Raw genomic sequence first — 18,986 nt, 5'->3', positions numbered from 1 at the left:
AGAGCACTTTGTGCCAGTCCTGTCTCGTCCAACGACAGTGGGTTTGTGCCCATAGGCGACGTTGTTGCCGGGGATGTCTGGTGAGGACCTGCCTTACAACAGGCCTACAAGCCCTCAGTCCAGTCTCTCTCAGCCTATTGCGGACAGTCTGAGCACTGATGGAGGGATTGTGCGTTCCTGGTGTAACTCGGGCAGTTGTTGTTGCCATCCTGTACCTGTCCCGCAGGTGTGATGTTCAGATGTACCGATCCTGTGCATGTGTCGTTACACATGGTCTGCCACTGCGAGGATGTTCAGCTGTCCGTCCTGTCTCCCTGTAGCACTGTCTTAGGCATCTCACAGTACGGACATTGCAATTTATTGCCCTGGCCACGTCTGCAGTCCTCATGCCTCCTTACAGCATACCTAAGGCACGTTCACGCAGATGAGCAGGGACCCTGGGCATCTTTCTTTTGGTGTTTTTCCAGAGTCAATAGAATGGCCTCTTTAGTGTCCTAAGTTTTCATAACTGTGACCTTAATTGCCTACCGTCTGTAAGCTGTTAGAGTCTTAACGACCGTTCCACAGGTGCATGTTCATTAATTGTTTATGGTTCATTGAATAAGCATGGGAAACAGTGTTTAACCCCTTTACAATGAAGATCTGTGAAGTTATTTGGATTTTTACAAATTATCTTTGAAAGACAGGGTCCTGAAAAAGGGACCTTTCTTTTTTTATTGAGTTTATATTAATTTGGGTAAGGTCGAAAAGCATTAAGCATTTATGGCAATTTAGCTAGCTAGCTTTTTGTTTCTAGATAATTTGTCCTGGGATATAAACATTGGGTTGTTATTTTACCTGAAATGCACAAGGTCCTCTACTCTGACAATTAATCCACAGATAAAAGGGTAAACCAAGTTAGTTTCTAGTAATCTCTCCTCCTTCAGGCTTCTTCTTCTTTGGACTTTATATGGTGGTTGGCAACCAACGTTAAGGTGCATTACCACCACCAATTGAACTGGAGTATGGACCTCAGTTCATCTTTCAATCACCCATGTGGGTATATGCTCCTAAAAACCAATGAGATGGGAGAGGCGGGACTTGCAGCACATCAAGCGTCACAAATAGAACCAAGTTCTCTTTTAGCGCCTGGCTACGCAGATGCTTGTTGACGCACGCGAGCAGTTTAGATGTCAGGAGTTCCTCACCTGTGCTAGCCTTTGCTGACTCTCTGCGTCGCCGGGGGAGACCAGGGCCTGGTGGGCCTCATGGATGAGCATGGCAGAGCCCTCCATGACGTACTGGGCAGAATCCAACATGGCCGCCGCAGACTGGGGTTCTTTAGTGCTGGCAGCGACACCTCTGGCTGCCTGGGCCAGTGTCCTCAAGGCCTGGGCAGTCTCCCTGGCAGCCACTCCTACACACAACAGAAACAGACAGTGTTAGAGTGAGTGGAAGTCTTGGAGTTGGATTAACAAAGCTAGTCCAGGAAATAATGATGGAAAACCTGGTGTCAACATCCCAGTGTGCCTCATCATTGTTATTTAAGATGCAGCTAAACAACCTACTGACTCTGGATAGCTGCATCATGATTTATTCACTAGACAAACTGCAAGCTGAATATCACTTCCTTTCAATCTCATTATCACTTCACTAAATATGTCCTGTATCAAGACATACACCCATTCAGAGGTGCAGCTTTAGTGCTCAAAATGAATAGAACGAGTTGTTGGTAATGTGTAACTGAACAGTAGGAATAGCACAGTGAGCCCAACCTAAAGCACCCCTATTGTTAAAACAAATTAGATAGATAGGAGAACGAGGCACCATGTGAGATTGGGGCTTTAGTTATTACACACAAAGCTGAGATGAGGGAATGCAGCAAATTGCATCAAATTTCATTATCCAGCCGAGTGGAGCCCATTGCTAATGGAATGTTGAATCTAGTGAAAATAAGATGAATGAGGAGAGAGTAGCACCCTGGGACCCAACGTGAAGCAGCACAGCCTGGGAGGGAGGGAGCAGCCATTGTTAGAATACACTATTCAAATTTGTCTTCATCAATTCTCCTGAGAGACTAAATGGAGCTAGAATGGAGGCTATAGAAAATGACAGGCTGTGCAGCAGGACCCATCGGATTTATTGCTTGCTCTTAGGCAATAGTGATAACATCATCACTAAATCAAGAATTGAATTACACTTGTATATCTATTGGTAGAAGGAAAGTGAATGATTGTTAGGGTTTCTACTGCCTACTTTATAACCTCTCTTACCCCACTTGGTAGAGTAGAGATTTACTGAGACCCTGTAGCTGATCGTGACATTTGAAAACGGTTCCTAATGTCAAATAATAACATCTAACTAAAAGGACAGAAAATAATAAGTATAGTCCAGAAAAAACATTCTACACAGCCACTCAATGATGTCTGTCAAAAGTTTAGGTGAACATTCCTCTTGTACTGCTCAATACTTCTCAGTGCACGCTGTGTTTGCTTTCCTACCTGTGTAGTGTTCATTGCCCTGTGCAGCACAGGTCAGCAGCTGGGCCATAGAGGAGCCAACAGCCTTGGAGGTACTACCCAGGTCCTGGGCACACTTCTCTAGCTGTAGGGACAACACAGGAGCACCAAGTCATGCATTTTCACACATCTGCAGATTTGCTTTGCATGACTGGAACAAATCAATGTATTCTATAATGAACTGACCGATTCCCCAGGAAGTGGTTTGAGCTGCCCATTGTGCGCAGCCATCCTGGCATCTTGAAGCTCACTCCTCAGAGTTTGGACAGCACTGAGAGCAGAGTCTATCTCCAGAGGACCACAGGCTTCATGGGCCTGCAGAAGCACACATACACAAACCTCTCTCACACAGAGCCCAGAAGCTGTGCTTCCTGTATGAAAACATGACTATCAGTAGCTGTGGATAAAAAACATTATCTTCATTAAGGGGGTTAGCCATCAGTGACGGAGTTGACAAGCCACTGACGGAGTTGACAACAGATACTCAAAACATACATCTTTTTGCCTCTAAAAATAAAAGTTTAATATAAACATTTGTAAAATATGGAAAAATTATTCATTTGAAAATCCCCAATAAAAACATAACCATTCTATCAGATCTTTCAGAATTGACAGAGTTTATGTTTTACAGAAACAAAAATTGCATTTGTATTCTTCATTTAAGTGGTATACATAGTAGCAATTTAGTTTTTCCTCAGTTGCGTTATGACTCTAAAACCTAATTAAATGTAACATATTTGAACCATTATTCATATTCTATCTTAATCTATCAGGCAGATGGAGTTGACAGTTTATGGTTGTGACCATGGTGATTCCAATATTGCTGGTTTAAATCTCTCAAAAGTAGAGAACTTTACAGACCATGAGCGGTCTTGTTGCACTACATGTAATGAGGACATGAATAAGGGGTCCTGATGGTATAGCTGACACTGCTCATTCCTGATTAATTTAGGATTTTAGACAAATCTGACGGAGTTGACCAATCTCCAGACACATCTTTTAGGAATCACAGTTTTGAAAAAAATATTCTTTAAAGTCACAGAGAATTATTTCAAGAAACTACATGAGATTTTTAAAGTTAATATCCATTATTTTTTAGAATTTTAAACACTATTTTGGAGAGTTTGAATTTGGGATCCTTTGCTCCGGACAAGGGCATTTCCAACCATAGAGCCGAGATGGAAATTAATGATATTGAAAGTATTTAGAAAATTCACCAAACAAATATTTTCCCTTAAATTCCCCTAAATACACAGTACCAGTCAAGAGTTTGGACACACCAACTCATTCAAGGATTCTTCTTAATTTTTTACTATTTTCTACATTGTAGAATAATAGTGAATACATCAAAACTATGAAATAACATATATGGAATCATGTAGTAACCAAAAAAGTGTTAAATCAAAATATATTTTATATTTGAGATTCCTCCAAAAAGCCAAAGAAACCACTACTAAAGGACATCAATAATATGACCTGGCCTCCACAATCACCCAACCTCAACCCAATTGAGATGGTTTGGGATGAGTTGGACCTCAGAGTGAAGGAAAAGCAGCCAACACATGCTCAGCATATGTGGGAACTCCTTCAAGACTGTTGGAAAAGCATTCCAGGTGAAGCTGGTTGAGAGAATGCCAAGAGTGTGCAAAGCTGTCATCAAGGCAAAGGGTGGCTACATTGAAGAATCTAAAATATATTTTGATTTGTTTAACACTTTTTTGGTTACTACATGATTGGTTACTACAATGTGCTATTTCATAGTTTTGATGTCTTCACTATTATTCTACAATGTAGAAAATAGTTAAAATAACGAAAACTGGTACTCTACATTTTAAGCTCAAATAATCCAACAAAATGTATTTTCTTTCAACTATAAAATGTATTTCTCTCAACCGGACAACTATTGTTCCGATTTTGAAGAATCACTGACCTAATTTCCTGCTATTTGACACATTTTGCAATGAGGCTGAGATAAAATGTTTCCGTTTTAAAGCCAATTTCCTGTAATTCCCCCCCAAAATTAACGGCTAATGACATGTTCACTATCTGGGGAGCCCAACCTCCGGGGGGACAACAACCCCAACATGAAAAATAAAAAGTATACTTTTTTTGGCGGGGGGAGCCCCCAACCTCCGCCTTGCGGGGGCTGTGAGGGTGTGTGCTACACCTCTGGGTACAGAACTTACCTTTTGGGTGGCTGTCCGTAGCTCAGCTAGGCAGGTAGCCAGGTTCTTGGCACATTGGCCAAGTTGCATCGCTGCAGCCTGGTCCGTCACTGTGGGGACAGTTGACTTTGCAGACGTCACCATTTTACTGCCAGGCTGTAGGAAGCTCTGGCTGGCCATGATGAGGGCTAGTTGGGCACTGAGTTCCTCTGGCTGAGCCTGACTACTCCTCATCCCCTGGACCAGCTGAGGGATGTGGTCTGCCACTGCCTTCAAGTAGACATATCATTTGATTAAAACAATGCAATGAAACCTGCAATATAAATGCTGCCAATGTAGTAATCGATTCAATACTGTATGTATTTCACCAGAGTGATCTAACAGTGATCCTGTTCGCTGTGGATCAATCTCTACCCATATTACTGTACCTTGCAGCTGTGTACTAGTTGTTGATGAGAGGCAGTGTTCTTATTGGACACAGCAGCGTTCTGGGCAGCTGCGATGGTCTGAGTAGCAGCAGCCGCAGCCTGCTTAGCAGCAATCTGTTCCAGAAACAGAGAGAGATATTGACAGAGATTGTTGTAGGTATGTGTTTTACATCAGAGACATAGATGAGGGTGGTATAATTAAGGCACCTCGGGGGTTTGTGGCCAATATACCACGGTTAAGGGCTGTTCTTAATCACGACGCAACGTGGAGTGCCTGGATACAGCCCTTAGCCATGATATATTTGCCACATACCACAAACCCCCGAGGTGCCTTATTGCTATTATAAACTGGTTAGTAATGTAATTAGAACAGTAAACAAGTTATTTTGCATCATACCTGTGGTATATTGTCTCATATAAGATGGCTTTCAGTCAATCAGCATCCAGGGCTCAAACTACCTGGTTTATAATACTGCTTTGTATACAGTATCAGATTGAGCTTCCCAGATAGATCAAACATAATGAGGGGTCACAAACTAAGCCAAAGAGTTCTTAAATCATTTCTTAGAGGACATCAACAACTGACCAAAAAGGTAAAATGTTGGATATTTGTGGAATCCAAGTAATTGAATGAAAGGCACCCCCCCCCCTTCGAAAGTCTGGGGTCACTTAGAAATGTCCTTGTTTTTGAAAGAAAAGCAAAAATTTTGTCCATTAAAATAACATCAAATTGATCAGAAATACAGTGTAGACATTGTTAATGTTGTAAATGACTATGTCACGCCCTGACCATAGTTTGCTTTGTATGTTTCTATGTTTTGTTTGGTCAGGGTGTGATGTGAGTGGGCATTCTATGTTGTATGTCTAGTTTGTCTATTTCTATGTGTTTGGCCTGATATGGTTCTCAATCAGAGGCAGGTGTCAGTCTTTGTCTCTGATTGGGAGCCATATTTAGGTAGCCTGTTTTGTATTGTGGGTTGTGGGTGATTGTTCCTGTTCCTGTGTTTGTGTTGTCACCATACGGGACTGTTTCGTCTTCGTTCGTTTGTCGGTTTATTGTTTTTGTTCTTTGTTCAAGTATCCTTATTAAAATGGATACTTACCATGCTGCACCTTGGTCCTCCTCTCTTTCTCCTAACGATGGACGTTACAGACCATTGTAGCTGGAAACGGCTTATTTTTAATGGAATATCTAACATAATTGCAAAAGGGTTTTCTAATGATCAATTAGCCTTCTAAAATGATAAACTTGGATTAGCTAACACAATGTGCCATTGGAACACAGGAGTGACGGTTGCTGATAATGGGCCTCTGTACGCCTATGTAGATATTCCATTAAAAAAAATAGTCTACAATAGTCATTTACAACATTAACAATGTCTATACTGTATTTCTGATCAATTTGATATTATTTTAATGGACAAAAAATTAGCTTTTCTTTCTAAAACAAGGACATTCCTAAGTGACCCCAAACTTTTGAACGGTAGTGTATTTTGGGACGAGGACAACATTTTCTCAAAATGCAATACATAAGCTCTGTACAAAACACTTTTTGTATTGCCATTAATCCATACCCAGATTACTTTCTTTGAAGTATCAACAAAATGGAAAGTGGTGAGAGAAAAGTGGGTGGAAGGATGGAGGATGAAACAAGAACCTGAACAACAATGCAACTTTGTCCTGTGGAAAACAAACAGATTGCACAATGCTGCCTGTCTGGCTCATCTCTCAAGAGGAAAGGAGAGGAAGAGAGAGAAATAGAGAAAGAGGGAGATGGAGCGAGAGAAAGGAAGAGAGAAATGAGAGAGAAAGAGAGAGAGAGACTTAATTTCTCTCTGGTGAAACAGAAACAGATAAACTACAAACAGACTACATATTTAGTATTATTTTAAAAGCAGAGCATGCTGGTAAGGACAACACACATGGCAATGTGTTGAAACACAAACTAATACAAAGCTTTAGGAGATCAGTAAGAGACATTTCAGCCATATGAAAGGGCAGGTGAAGGTATGTGCTCAGTTAATCTAAACACATTACATTCTAAATGGTTTTTATTATCTCCGATTCCTCTTTGGAGTGGAAGCCATTACCATTACAGGCTACAGAGAATGATGCATCAGATATCAAACTGATTCCAGCCTTCGGTTAGTGTGTGCAGTGGAAGCTCCAGTGCAGTGCGGGTCTGGTCTTTAGGGGCCTACTAATACTAGGGGCTAAACCCAGATCTTTACACTACGATTAACTAATTCACACAGCTAATAGGATTCACATACTCCTGCTGCAGGTACAGAAATAATGTAGAGAATAAATACAACACCTCATTTGTGCAAATTAATTATAATTAATTTAACCTTTTGCAATGCTCTTTCCTAAGGCTTGGGGGGGGGGGGGTCTATGCATCTTCACACATATCTATGTAGGGGGGTCTGACACACACTCCTCTTTAATGGTGCGTCATGGTGTTGGATGGACTTATGGGGTTTGTTTGTGAGAAAGGACATAGTAGTGTAAAGTCGAAAACGTTGATTGCTACAAAGCTACAACTGGACAGGGACTCAAAGTTAGCACAAAGGTTACAATATTCTCTCATTCTCCACCCAACCCACCTCCAGCCTGTTGACCAGCTTCTTCTTGATGGCATTCTGAGCTGCAGCGTTAGTAGCAACACGTAACCCCTCTGCTGCCTCTCTCAGCCTCTGCTGCTGGTCCTCATTCTCTGGGTAAGCTGCAGCTCCCTGTTTACGCATGCGCACACACACACAGGCAGACAGGCAGGCAGGCACACACAGACACAACAAGCAAAATCACCACTAACTACAATCGTAGTTCTGCAGTGGCAAAGGGAATATCAAACCCTCTCTCATAGTCTCAGTAGCACTCTGAACATTTCCCCAACACTGTGACTGTACACCACATGTCTCAGTAGCACTCTGAACAATTTCCAAACACTGTGACCGTACATTAAATGCAGAGCAGCATTAGACACTGTCTGCTTTCTGACAGTTTCCAAGGAAACCACCAGTGCAAGATTCCTATTTCCTCTTTGTAATGGCAGCAGTGTTGTGATGAATGTGTCACAGAGCAAAAGCATAAGCATCGTTTCACTTGCCTGGCATTTTCACATTGATAATATCCTGCTCATTTATACTTGTCTACAGCGCCAAGGGCTTATTAAGAACCATTGGTCCTGCACTTTTATTATTTCAGCTCTAAAGAGAAGCTACAGCCCAGACTACATTAGGAATACTATACATCTCCTTTCCAACAAATGACAGCAGTGGAATTCTAGTTATAGTTGTAGACATGACACTAATGATAATACACTAACATGACATACTGTACAGTTTACACACTAATGGCATACAACAATCTATCGTAGAACTCTAAGTAGGCTAGCATTGTGGTTGTCCCTGTCCCCGTACCTTAGCAGCATCTACCATCCTGGCCGTGGCATCAGCCAGGAGTTTGGCTGCAGCCAGGAGCTTCTTAGAGTTGTCCACGTCCACCTCGGCCTCAGCATCTGACCTCATGGCATTGACCAGGTCAGAAGTGGCCTGAGCCAGCACCCTGGCCTGACGCACCATCTCCCCTACACAGGGTCAGAGAGAGAGAGAGGAGAGAGACAGAGCCAGGGTCAATGTCTCCCGACTGTGCTACAGTATCTACACAGAAACTGATCCCTCATTGGACCTCACACACTATACTACACAATGTCCTTTTCCCCTTCTGGTATCGTACTGATAGTACCACAGCAGTTTACTTTTGTCTTCCTCACTGGTTATAAAAAAATACATCTGTCTTTATGTGTATTCTGTGAGGAAATAGAAGAATAAAAGCACTATAAAACCTCTATAGTGCTGTACAGAAGCTACCGTATTTCCCCCAGTCAGCCTATAAAAACTGTTATTGCTAAACACCCACCTCCAGCTAGAAATAACTGGAGAGAAGACTATCAAAGGCACGACATCGAGGGTACTTTACAGACTACAGCCTTAGAGACACATTTTTTTCCCTATCAGTGAAATGGGACTTTTAAAGACATATTTCATAATAAATTATACTTGGCTGATCTACTTCAGTTTTTATTTTACGATGTTTTATGAAAGTCAGAGTTTTAAGCCCTAAAACACTTTTTAAAGTCATATGTTTTCAGTTACATTTCAAAGCCGCACTGAATGTGATTGAGAGCAGATTTTAAGCTCTGTAGTGGTTTTCGATGACATGCTTTCTACGACCCCTTGAGGATTGGCTGGGGTTGGGAATTCTTCAGACTCATGGGCAACCCATAACAAACATTTCAGGCTTTGAAAATGTTTGAACAGCAGGGTATTGAAGGTCAGTTAATATAAACCATAACCTGACAACATCTTAGGTCCCACTCAGTCAAAATACATAGGAACAACCCCAGTGAAAGTCTCAAGAAAATCAAAGACAAGAAACAGGCTGGATAGTCCTGTCTACTTGAATGATAATTATTACATCTTGCGTCCTTTGATAATAGCTAGCTAAAGGTTTGAGACTCAAACTGCTGAATCCCAGAACTAGCCAGGAATGTGAAAATACTTGCAAGATGAATCAAGAGTGAAAAGTTCTCTCCCCACCTCCCAAAAAGTTCTGAACCACTCCCCTCCCATTCCACTTTAGTTGTCTCTCCCCTCCCAACTTCATCCGCCTTTCCCCTCCCCTCCCAGAGCTCACCTGCGTCTCCCATGGAGGTGAAGATGCTCTCGGTGACGGTCATGATGGTGTCTGTGGCCTGGTCGTAGCGTCCGATGGGCTCACCACAGCTGGCATAGTGGCGTACGTGCTGCAGCAGGTCACTGAGTGCCTGGCTCACCGTGTTGGCCGCGGCACCTACCTGCTTCAGGTGCTCACTGTCGTCTGTTGCAGACAGGCAGGCCTTGACGCAGCTCTCCACCGAGCGGTCCACCAGCTTCCCTGCCTCAACCAGCTGCTCCTGGCACACCGGAGAACTGATGGTGGGGCTCACCACCTGGACGAACAGTCCACAATCAGTCTTGACTGTCCACTCAAAATTAAACACATTCAGAGATGCTAGTGGACTCATTTTGGTGTGTACAAGAATGATAATGTTATTGTTGACAAAACTAACTTAGCATACGCTACTCTGTACTAGGAATTTAGAGATAGGACAAACAGCCATTTAATTTCAGTAAGCCAGCTCTTATCTCAGTTCTTGCCCTGAGCTGTCCTTCATGTCTACAGGAGACAGGGACAGGGGTGTGGCAGTCAGTCAGGGCAGTACCTTGGTGCAGGCCACCAGCTGTGAGGTGGAAAGGGCACACCGAGTAGCAGCTGCAATCACTCGGTTCTGCAACACTGTGTCCTCCGCCACCTGGGCCACATTCTTGGCCTTGAGGACCATCATGGCAGCTGCGTTGGCCACCGCTTTGGCCAGGCTCATTAGAATGTCCTGAAACACATTCATCAATGTCACTCACTGACTCACAGCAGAGCTGAGCAGACTTTTTGCTGTCCATTCAATTACAATAGCTAAAGAAAACAAAGCCTGATACCGTTACATAAGTGTGTGTGAAGCTTTAAACAGGAACTGGGGGAACATGTGTGTTTTCCTGTTTTGCAGCAGTTACTATAGAAATAGCGAGGAAAGTCTAGTCCAACCTGGAACCTCTCGTCGGTCTCGCCCTCCCCCATATGATGCAGCAGGTCCCCGCTGGCCTGGCCTATACTTCCTGCTGCAGTCAGCACCGTCTGTCTGGGCTGCATGGGAGGGAGTGACATCGCTACATTCACAACACTGACCCCACCGCGGCACCACAGCACAATCACAGCACTCCGCTGCTCTCAGATACAGTTCACATCACCAGCTCCCAGTGATTATTTCTACAGAACACATCATTATTGTTTTCGAAAACACACTAAAAGAAACACACTAGTGTCTTTGTTAAAAGGGAGTCCACATGCAGTACGTCTCAATCTCTGTGTAATCATTGTAATACGGAGAATAGAGCAGATGTGATTGGTAGAACAGTGCCGTTTTGTGTCTGTACCTCTCCAGCTGCAGGCTCCACAGACCTGAGCAGGTCAGAGACGGCCCCTGTCAGGGTCCTGGCAGCTCCCATCAGGTTCTGCCCGCTGCCCACCTGGTCCTCCACCAGCGCTGCCAGCAGCTTCACCCCCCTAGACATCTCTGTCAGGTTGGAGGAGATGGTGGTGATGGCACAGCCAACTGCTGTGTAGTCTGTGTCTGTAGGGTCACCTAGGGAAAAGAGACAGTCCTCGTTAACCCTTTGTTATACATTCTGCTCTGCCACTCTCTCAGCCCAAACCACAAGCAGCAACCTGAGTGGTGCCATAATAACACACACATCAGTGTCACTATCATTATAATGAAAACACATTGGATATGGTATTGTGGAGACAAACGCACACACACACACACACAGAGAGAAAGCGAGAGAGAGAGAGAGAGAGCGAGAGAGAAGTGATAGTCATTTGTGGAGAGGTAAAAGTTTCTATTGGATGATAACAGGGAGCCTCAGTGCCATTCAACAGATGGCTGGGATAGATTAAAACCTATTGAAAGGCTGGCAGGGAGCAGTGTGGAGCAGCATGGCACAGCTCCAGACAGGAGGCAGGGAGAGGACAGCATGGAGAGGCTGTCAGCTAGTTAAGCTTCAGGACAACACGCTCACTATTTATTCATCAATGGAAATATTTATTAGGGCAAATGGGAAATGCTCCATTATCGAAAGGGAACTCAGACCCCTCCTCCCTAGTCATTCCAGATCGACTTAGAAAATGTGTGTTTTGATTCTATCCCTGTGGGTTTTGCCCTTGAAGATAAGCGGCTGTTATTTTTAAGAGGGCATGTTCGAGCTAAGTCTAGAGGCCTTTCATAAACAAGGATTCTCGTGCAAATATAACAGAAAACTCTACATGAGTACATGGTTCCAAATATCAGTAAGGAAACTCTTGGGCACTCACCTGCAGTAAGATTAACCACAGATGCTGTTCCGGCAGTTATGGCATCTACTTGAGAGTGGATTTCATGTTTGGACTCATCCACTTTGTTTTGAACCCAAACTCTGGACGCCTTTCAGGAGAGGGAGAAGGACGGGTATTGGCTTTCATCACAGTGGGGGATTTTCAGCTCATATATATATATATATTTTTTAAATCAGGACTAGGGCTTCTTCACAACCAGTTTCCAGCTTTAAAGTACATCTTTCATATTTAGAGTCAATTTCCACCACCTATTTACACGTGAAACATGGGAGTTCAAAAAGACGAACAAACTCAGCCCTTCTCTACAGTATGCTTATCTAAGCACATATAGAGGAAAAATGCCAAACTTTAAAAGAATACATTTAATGGGATACAAAAATATATTTTCCAAAAACGCCAAAAAAAAAAAGAGTAAATTAATCTTCACTGACCAGGCTGCGTGGACTAAAAGGTTCAACGTGTGGGAGAAGTTGAGCAGTATTGAATGGTGTAATTTTGTGGCTGTGGTGTGTGAAGGGGGATTAGTCCAGTGAATGGAGGAGGGAACTCACCATGTCCTGTCCCAGAGGAGGCAGGTTATCTACCTCCCCCAGATCAGCCTGGGCCTGCTGCACTGCCTGCATACTGGTGTTAATGGTCCCCATCAGGGCCTGCTGGGCCAAGCTCTGACAACACACACACATTTTACACAGACAAAGATCGTAGTTAGTGATGGTGTAAGCAAGGTTCTCTGCACATCACTGCTCCTACTGTGTGACATTGGTATGGGTGCCAGCGGGCATGCTCACCAACGGGGGCATGTGTCCTCTGTGCATCTGCCCTGTGGTGATCTGCTGCTGGGCAGAGGGCATGGTGCCCATGTTGAAGGTGTTTTCAGGGCCACCGATGGACCCGGAGCGGATGATACCTGGCAGTGCCACCGAGCCATGCTCCACACGACCCACCCTGTTAAACTGCTGCTGCAGGATGGTCGACCTGAGAGGAGAGAGAGAGAACGATGGAGAGAGAGAGGGAGATGGATGTTAGGACCTTTACAGGGCATCTTCTGATAAGGAAACATAATACTCAGTATTTTCTCCATAAAAATAGGATAGTAGTAACAGAGCCATAACAGTGAGTTAGTACTGATAGACTAAAACACATGAAAAGAGCTGTTCCACTGCCCCTGTAAACAGATTGTCACATTCACTATTGGTTAATTACTGCTTATTTTGAGAGGCAGCAATTATGTTCCGTGCTGAGAAACAAAACATGAGTCTATTGGCCCCTAAACAGCAGGGAGTGATATGATGCCCAGTGTCTATCCCAGCAGGATCCGCTATGAGACACACTCGGTGTCTGGGCTCGGCGTGACAGGACAACAGTCTATCTGTATTATAAACTCAGCAAAAAAAGAAATGTCCCTTTTTTAAGACCCTGTCTTTCAAAGATAATTTGTAAAAATCAAATAACTTCACAGATCTTCAGTGTAAAGGGTTTAAACACTGTTTTCCATGCTTGTTCAATGAACCATAAACAATTAATGAACATGCACCTGTGGAACGGTCGTTAAGACACTAACAGCTTACAGACGATAGGCAATTAATTAAGGTGACAGGTATGAAAACTAAGGACACTAAAGAGGCCTTTCTACTGACTCTGAAAAACACCAAAAGAAAGATGCCCAGATGCCCGAACATCACACCTGCGGGACAGGTGCAGGATGGCAACAACAACTGCCCGAGTTACACAATCCCTCCATCAGTGCTCAGACTGTCCGCAATAGGCTGAGAGAGGCTGGACTGAGGGCTTGTAGGCCTGTTGTAAGGCAGGTCCTCACCAGACATCACTGGCAACAACGTCGCCTATGGGCACAAACCCACCGTCGTTGGACCAGACAGGACTGGCAAAAAGTACTCTTCTCTAATGAGTCGCGGTTTTGTCTCACCAGGGGTGATGGTCGGATTCGCATTTATCGTCAAAGGAATGAGCATTACACCGAGGCCTGTACTCTGGAGCGGGATCGATTTGGAGGTGGAGGGTCCGTCATGGTCTGGGGCGGTGTGTCACAGCATCATCGGATTGAGCTTGTTGTCATTGTAGGCAATCTCAACGCTGTGTGTTACAGGGAAGACATCCTCCTCCCTCATGTGGTACCCTTCCTGCAGGCTCATCCTGACATGACCCTCCAGCATGACAATGCCACCAGCCATACTGCTCGTTCTGTGTGTGATTTCCTGCAAGACAGGAATGTCAGTGTTCTGCCATCGCCAGCGGAGAGCCTGGATTTCAATCCCATTGAGCACGTCTGGGACCTGTTGGATCAGAGGGTGAGGGCTAGGGCCATTCCCCCCAGAAATGTCCGGGAACTTGCAGGTGCCTTGGTGGAAGAGTGGGATAACATCTCACAGCAAGAACTGTCAAATCTGGTGCAGTCCATGAGGAGGAGATGCACTGTAGTACTTAATGCAGCTGGTGGCCACACCAGATACTGACTTAATTCACATTTTGACCCCCCCCCCCTTTGTTCAGGGACACAATTTTCAATTTCTGCGAGTCACATGTCTTTGGAACTTGTTCAGTTTATGTCTCAGTTGTTGAATCTTATGTTCAAACAAATATTTACACATGTTAAGTTTGCTGAAAATAAACGCAGTTGACAGTGAGAGGGCGTTTCTTTTTTTGCTGAGTTTATATACTGTAGGAGTCAAGCTGCAACGCCAAGCAAGGATAAAAACTAGGCTAGCTGTGATCATCGGAGATAAGAATAAAAAAATTCAAAATGGCTTCCATGAACATGACAAATTAAAAGGATACTTCAGGATTTTGGCAATGAGGCCCTTTACTTCCCCAGAGTCAGATAACTTGTGGATACCATTTTTATGTCTCTGCTTGCAGTTTGAAGGAAGTTGATAACTAGCGCTTGCGCAATTGCTAATTAGTCTTAGCATAATGACTGACTAGCAGATGTCCATAGACTTCCAGTCATTGCGCTAACACTAGTTAGCATTGGTTTGCGAAACTACCTCTAACTACCTTCATACCCCAACCACCTCTGGTATCTTGGTCCTCCCACCCCTAGCTCAACCCAGTCCAAGTTCTTCTCTGTCCTGGCAGCCCAATGGTGCAACCAGCTTCCCTCTGAAGCTAGGACAGCAGAGTTCCTGCCCATCTTCTGAAAACATCTGAAACCCTACCTCTTCAAAGAGTATCTTAAATAATCCCAATGCACCCCCCCCCCCCCCCCCCCCCCCACCCAACACAGACATAAAAACACAGACATAAAAATGGTACCCACGAGTTCATCTGACTCTGGGGAAGTAGATAAAACTCAAGAAGTATCCCTTTTATTAATGTCTTCCTGATGATTTCGTTTTTGTTTGCAGAATACTAATATATCCGTCTTGCCCTGGGGTATTTTTCTTATGGAGGTCAGAAAAAATAAACATAAAAGCTAATATTCCTTAAGGAGAGAGGGACAACCGAGGGCATTCTGTTATCATGTTTCAGAGAACACATGATCTCACAAGTACTGTATGTTATTGGAAAATTCAGGATGCAGAGTCTAACTCATTTCGTGTTATTTTTCTCAGGGGTGTAATGCCGGGCAGGCAGAAATGTGATTACAGTATATGCACAATTAAATCAAGGTTTACATTGACATGAGGAATAACCTGTCTGTAGTCCCTGAATATGGATGGTCAGCATTCTCAATGTAAATAGGCCAGCATCCTATGTATTGTATAGTATGTGCAGTATGAGGGATCCTTACTTCTTTGGAGAGACAGATTCCTCCAGCATGGTGGACTCTTCATCTCCTTCCAAACCAAAACGATCCTTACTCTGCTTCTGTGGAAGGGGATAACAAAAGGTGTCAAAAGAAAATACTTTTGGGAAGTGTTTCTGGTTTATCTTGACTTGCCTTTTTGAGAATGATGTCGATGTATCCTGCAATCAGCTGAGAGATCTGTTCCCCCTCTGTGGTCTGAACAGAGTAGTAACTTTCCTGGTACTCCCCAAAATCCTGCAGGGTACAACAAGATTGTCAGGAGAGACAATGAAGTTACAGTACAGGTCCACTAGAATAGATTACTCTCGTGGCAATATCGTCATCACATAAATCCCTATCTGTCATTATATAGGCTCATAGTATTCATATCAAGGAAATTGAGAAGTGTATGTGTTGTCGTATGGGGAGTACAGCATGTGTCACAGCTCTTTGCCATGCTGTGCTCTAAGTTCACAAAGTTCCCTTCCTTCTACACAAGCACAGGAAGATGTTGTAGTGCTTAGAAAGAATCTTTGAATGGACTAACAGTATGATGGCAACACCTTCAGCATTCCTTCTCCTGATGAACAGACATACTTTGACTCCATTCCACTACGATCCTGAAGTCTTCAAAGAGCTGATAAAATATGAGACATACTCATTTTAATATCTAACTCCATATACTTCAACGGCTTCCTAAGCGAGACAGGAATGTGATACTACAATCAAATCAATGTTGGCAAATGCACCTCCGAGTATGTTTCAAAATTGTACTCCCTATTAATCTTCAACGCAATCTGGTTTAAAAAAACGAGATGAAGAAATAAAATGTAAAAAACAACAGTGTTGACAACAACCAAAACACTAAATTGAAAAAGGACTCAAATAAATAAAACATCCAAGTGCTTCACATTCTTCTAGTAAAATCCCTTGTTTACACAGTCTAATATATACACTAACATAACTGTTTATTGAAAACAATAACACTGTGGATTGGGGGTAGTATCAACAACACATACTATTTTGCAGTTACACTACACCGGTCAGCAACGGTGTGGCCGATATAGCCGAATCCACTAATTTGGAGGGGTGTCCACATACCTTTGTATATATAGTGTATTTCTGTTGCTATAATGAGATGTAGGGACAGATGAGGTTAAGGGCTCAGACACACCACTAGCGTTTGCTGGCCGAGAGTACTTATCACCTCTGAACATAAATTGCAAACCGAGTGCGCACCAATTTTCCATGTAGAATCACGTGAAAAATGTCGGCAGTCAGACCTCTACAGCAGGTGGTCCCTAAAACACAGTGCGCTGATCGTTCGCCAGACAAATGCTAAATCCACATTCGGTGCGATCTGTGCAAGCCTTAAGAGTGTAGAATGTGTTCCTGTGAATGTTGGATTGGAGTGGACTGAGACGAGGTCATACCAGGGTGAAGCTCTTGGGAGAAGCAGCCCATCTCTTCACCGTGGTTAGGGGCCATTCCTGAACCACGTCTTTAGTCTTCTCTTCCACCCGCATCACCGACTCTTTGGTTATCCCCAGTAACCGTGGGACCAGCTTATTCTTGCTTTTCATCTTTTCCTAACAGACAAGACATAAGATCATATTTTCATAGGTGTTAAACGCCTACACAGATGAAAAACTGGGGGCATCTCTTTATTCTGAGAAATTAAAACAGCAGCAGAGCACAGCTGCCTGCCATAGATAGCACACATGCACTGTTCCGTTTGTCTGTCCTGAGTCAGGAGCCCTAGTGGAGGAGGAGGAGGGCGGATGGTGTTTGACCCTGCAGAGTTCAGGCTTGTTTAACCGGGCCTCCCTGCTGTTCTGCTGAACAGGCCATCCCCAGTCCCTCCTTCCCCAGGCTAGGCCTCTGTTGCTAGGGGAGCCTCAGCCTCAGCCTGGCATCAGTGTGTCAGGATGGAGTTTCCAGCAGCAGACTGACTCTGACTGGCTCTAGTGCCCTCCTCTTCTCTGCCCACACACAATCCATTACGCCTCACTTCAGATCATGAGCCTACTCTTGGCTCCACTCCAGCAAAGCTGAACACTACACAAAATTAACGGTTAGGAGGAAACTACCTTTTCACTTCTCCAGGCTATTGTTTTTATTTCAGGGTCAAAAAGTAGAGCTCCAATAATGGAACAAGGTAACAGCTTTAGAGCAGCTTGTACAGACTCAATGATTTTCATACAAGGGCAGATAACATTATCTTGATTATTATGGCAGCTATGTATAGAGAACTATTCCAGGTGTTCATTGTCTTAGCTTATTCAAGTAGTTGTTCACAGTGTATTCAACTCAGGAAGTCAGATTTTGGAATCTGAAGTGGTTTGCCATGTTAGAGAGAGTATCTTAAATCAGTAAGCTTGTATTTCATACAAGGTAAGTTGGTGAGGTTTTTAAAACATCTGCTGGTCTGGGACTCACAGCACCACAGGTTGAACTAATGTCAGAGAGCTTTTAATGGCCGTAGTCTCACCACCACCAGACAGGCTGAATTCCTTCTATATCTTTCATTCAAAGTTCCTTGATTTCTTGTATGTTTGGAGAAAAAAAGTCCCTTACATTTTAATTGTTTGACATTTTACTGCATTGTTAGCAGCTAGCAACGTGAGCATTTTGCTACACCCGCTATAACACCTGCTAAACTGTGTACGCAACCAATAAACTTTGATCATATCTAAGAGCCTTACAGTTAGGGAATGCTTGTTCTGGGAGCACTGAGCAGGTTTAAGAGTGACATATATCAAATGGAAGGTTGCAATAAACTCCCAAAATGTGCTTCTATGTTTTTGGCTGTGATTTTTCTCTCTCACACACTCACACACCTAATCTTAACCTTGCAGTAAACTGTATTTACACAGTAAATCATTAATTTTACTGTCTGTTGGAGAACACAAGCCTCTCTCCTTATATCTTACCTTCACCAGGAAGAAGGAGACCCCATATGTCGGAAGGGACCTCGCTAGTTTCACATACTTTACTTTGGACTCAATCTCTGTCATTTCTCCACAGGTTTTGTGATCCTGACGATCAGAGGGAAATAGATACAGCAATATGAACCTTTCAGAGTTTAAAACAGTAGAATATTTGGGAATTGCACTGCTTTAAATTTTCCTTTCATAACATATGAATCCATATGTCC

The 18,986-nt window shown here is 43.5% G+C and overlaps 1 protein-coding gene across 1 annotated transcript in view; it reads right to left on the bottom strand.

The window, feature by feature from the left end:
- The window catches only part of LOC120066684 (talin-2-like), a 61,123-nt gene that overhangs the window by 29,369 nt on the left and 12,768 nt on the right, over nucleotides 1-18,986 (bottom strand). The window contains exons 8-25 of the mRNA XM_039018129.1: nucleotides 18,763-18,867; nucleotides 17,263-17,418; nucleotides 15,983-16,084; nucleotides 15,833-15,909; nucleotides 12,870-13,056; nucleotides 12,633-12,746; nucleotides 12,061-12,169; nucleotides 11,124-11,332; nucleotides 10,735-10,833; nucleotides 10,358-10,525; nucleotides 9,790-10,084; nucleotides 8,514-8,680; nucleotides 7,698-7,826; nucleotides 5,092-5,205; nucleotides 4,685-4,933; nucleotides 2,685-2,813; nucleotides 2,481-2,583; nucleotides 1,188-1,396 (exon numbers count right to left, since the gene is read on the bottom strand). Of these exons, the coding sequence (XP_038874057.1) occupies nucleotides 1,188-1,396; nucleotides 2,481-2,583; nucleotides 2,685-2,813; nucleotides 4,685-4,933; nucleotides 5,092-5,205; nucleotides 7,698-7,826; nucleotides 8,514-8,680; nucleotides 9,790-10,084; nucleotides 10,358-10,525; nucleotides 10,735-10,833; nucleotides 11,124-11,332; nucleotides 12,061-12,169; nucleotides 12,633-12,746; nucleotides 12,870-13,056; nucleotides 15,833-15,909; nucleotides 15,983-16,084; nucleotides 17,263-17,418; nucleotides 18,763-18,867 (2,721 nt within the window). The remainder of the gene's footprint in view (nucleotides 1-1,187; nucleotides 1,397-2,480; nucleotides 2,584-2,684; nucleotides 2,814-4,684; nucleotides 4,934-5,091; nucleotides 5,206-7,697; nucleotides 7,827-8,513; nucleotides 8,681-9,789; nucleotides 10,085-10,357; nucleotides 10,526-10,734; nucleotides 10,834-11,123; nucleotides 11,333-12,060; nucleotides 12,170-12,632; nucleotides 12,747-12,869; nucleotides 13,057-15,832; nucleotides 15,910-15,982; nucleotides 16,085-17,262; nucleotides 17,419-18,762; nucleotides 18,868-18,986) is intronic.

The sequence above is a fragment of the Salvelinus namaycush genome, chromosome 21, assembly GCF_016432855.1.
Source record: "Salvelinus namaycush isolate Seneca chromosome 21, SaNama_1.0, whole genome shotgun sequence".
In the NCBI taxonomy this organism is placed as follows: Eukaryota; Metazoa; Chordata; class Actinopteri; order Salmoniformes; family Salmonidae; genus Salvelinus; species Salvelinus namaycush.
The sequence above is the reverse complement of the archived record's forward strand: the minus strand, read 5'-3'. Positions and strand labels throughout refer to the sequence as shown.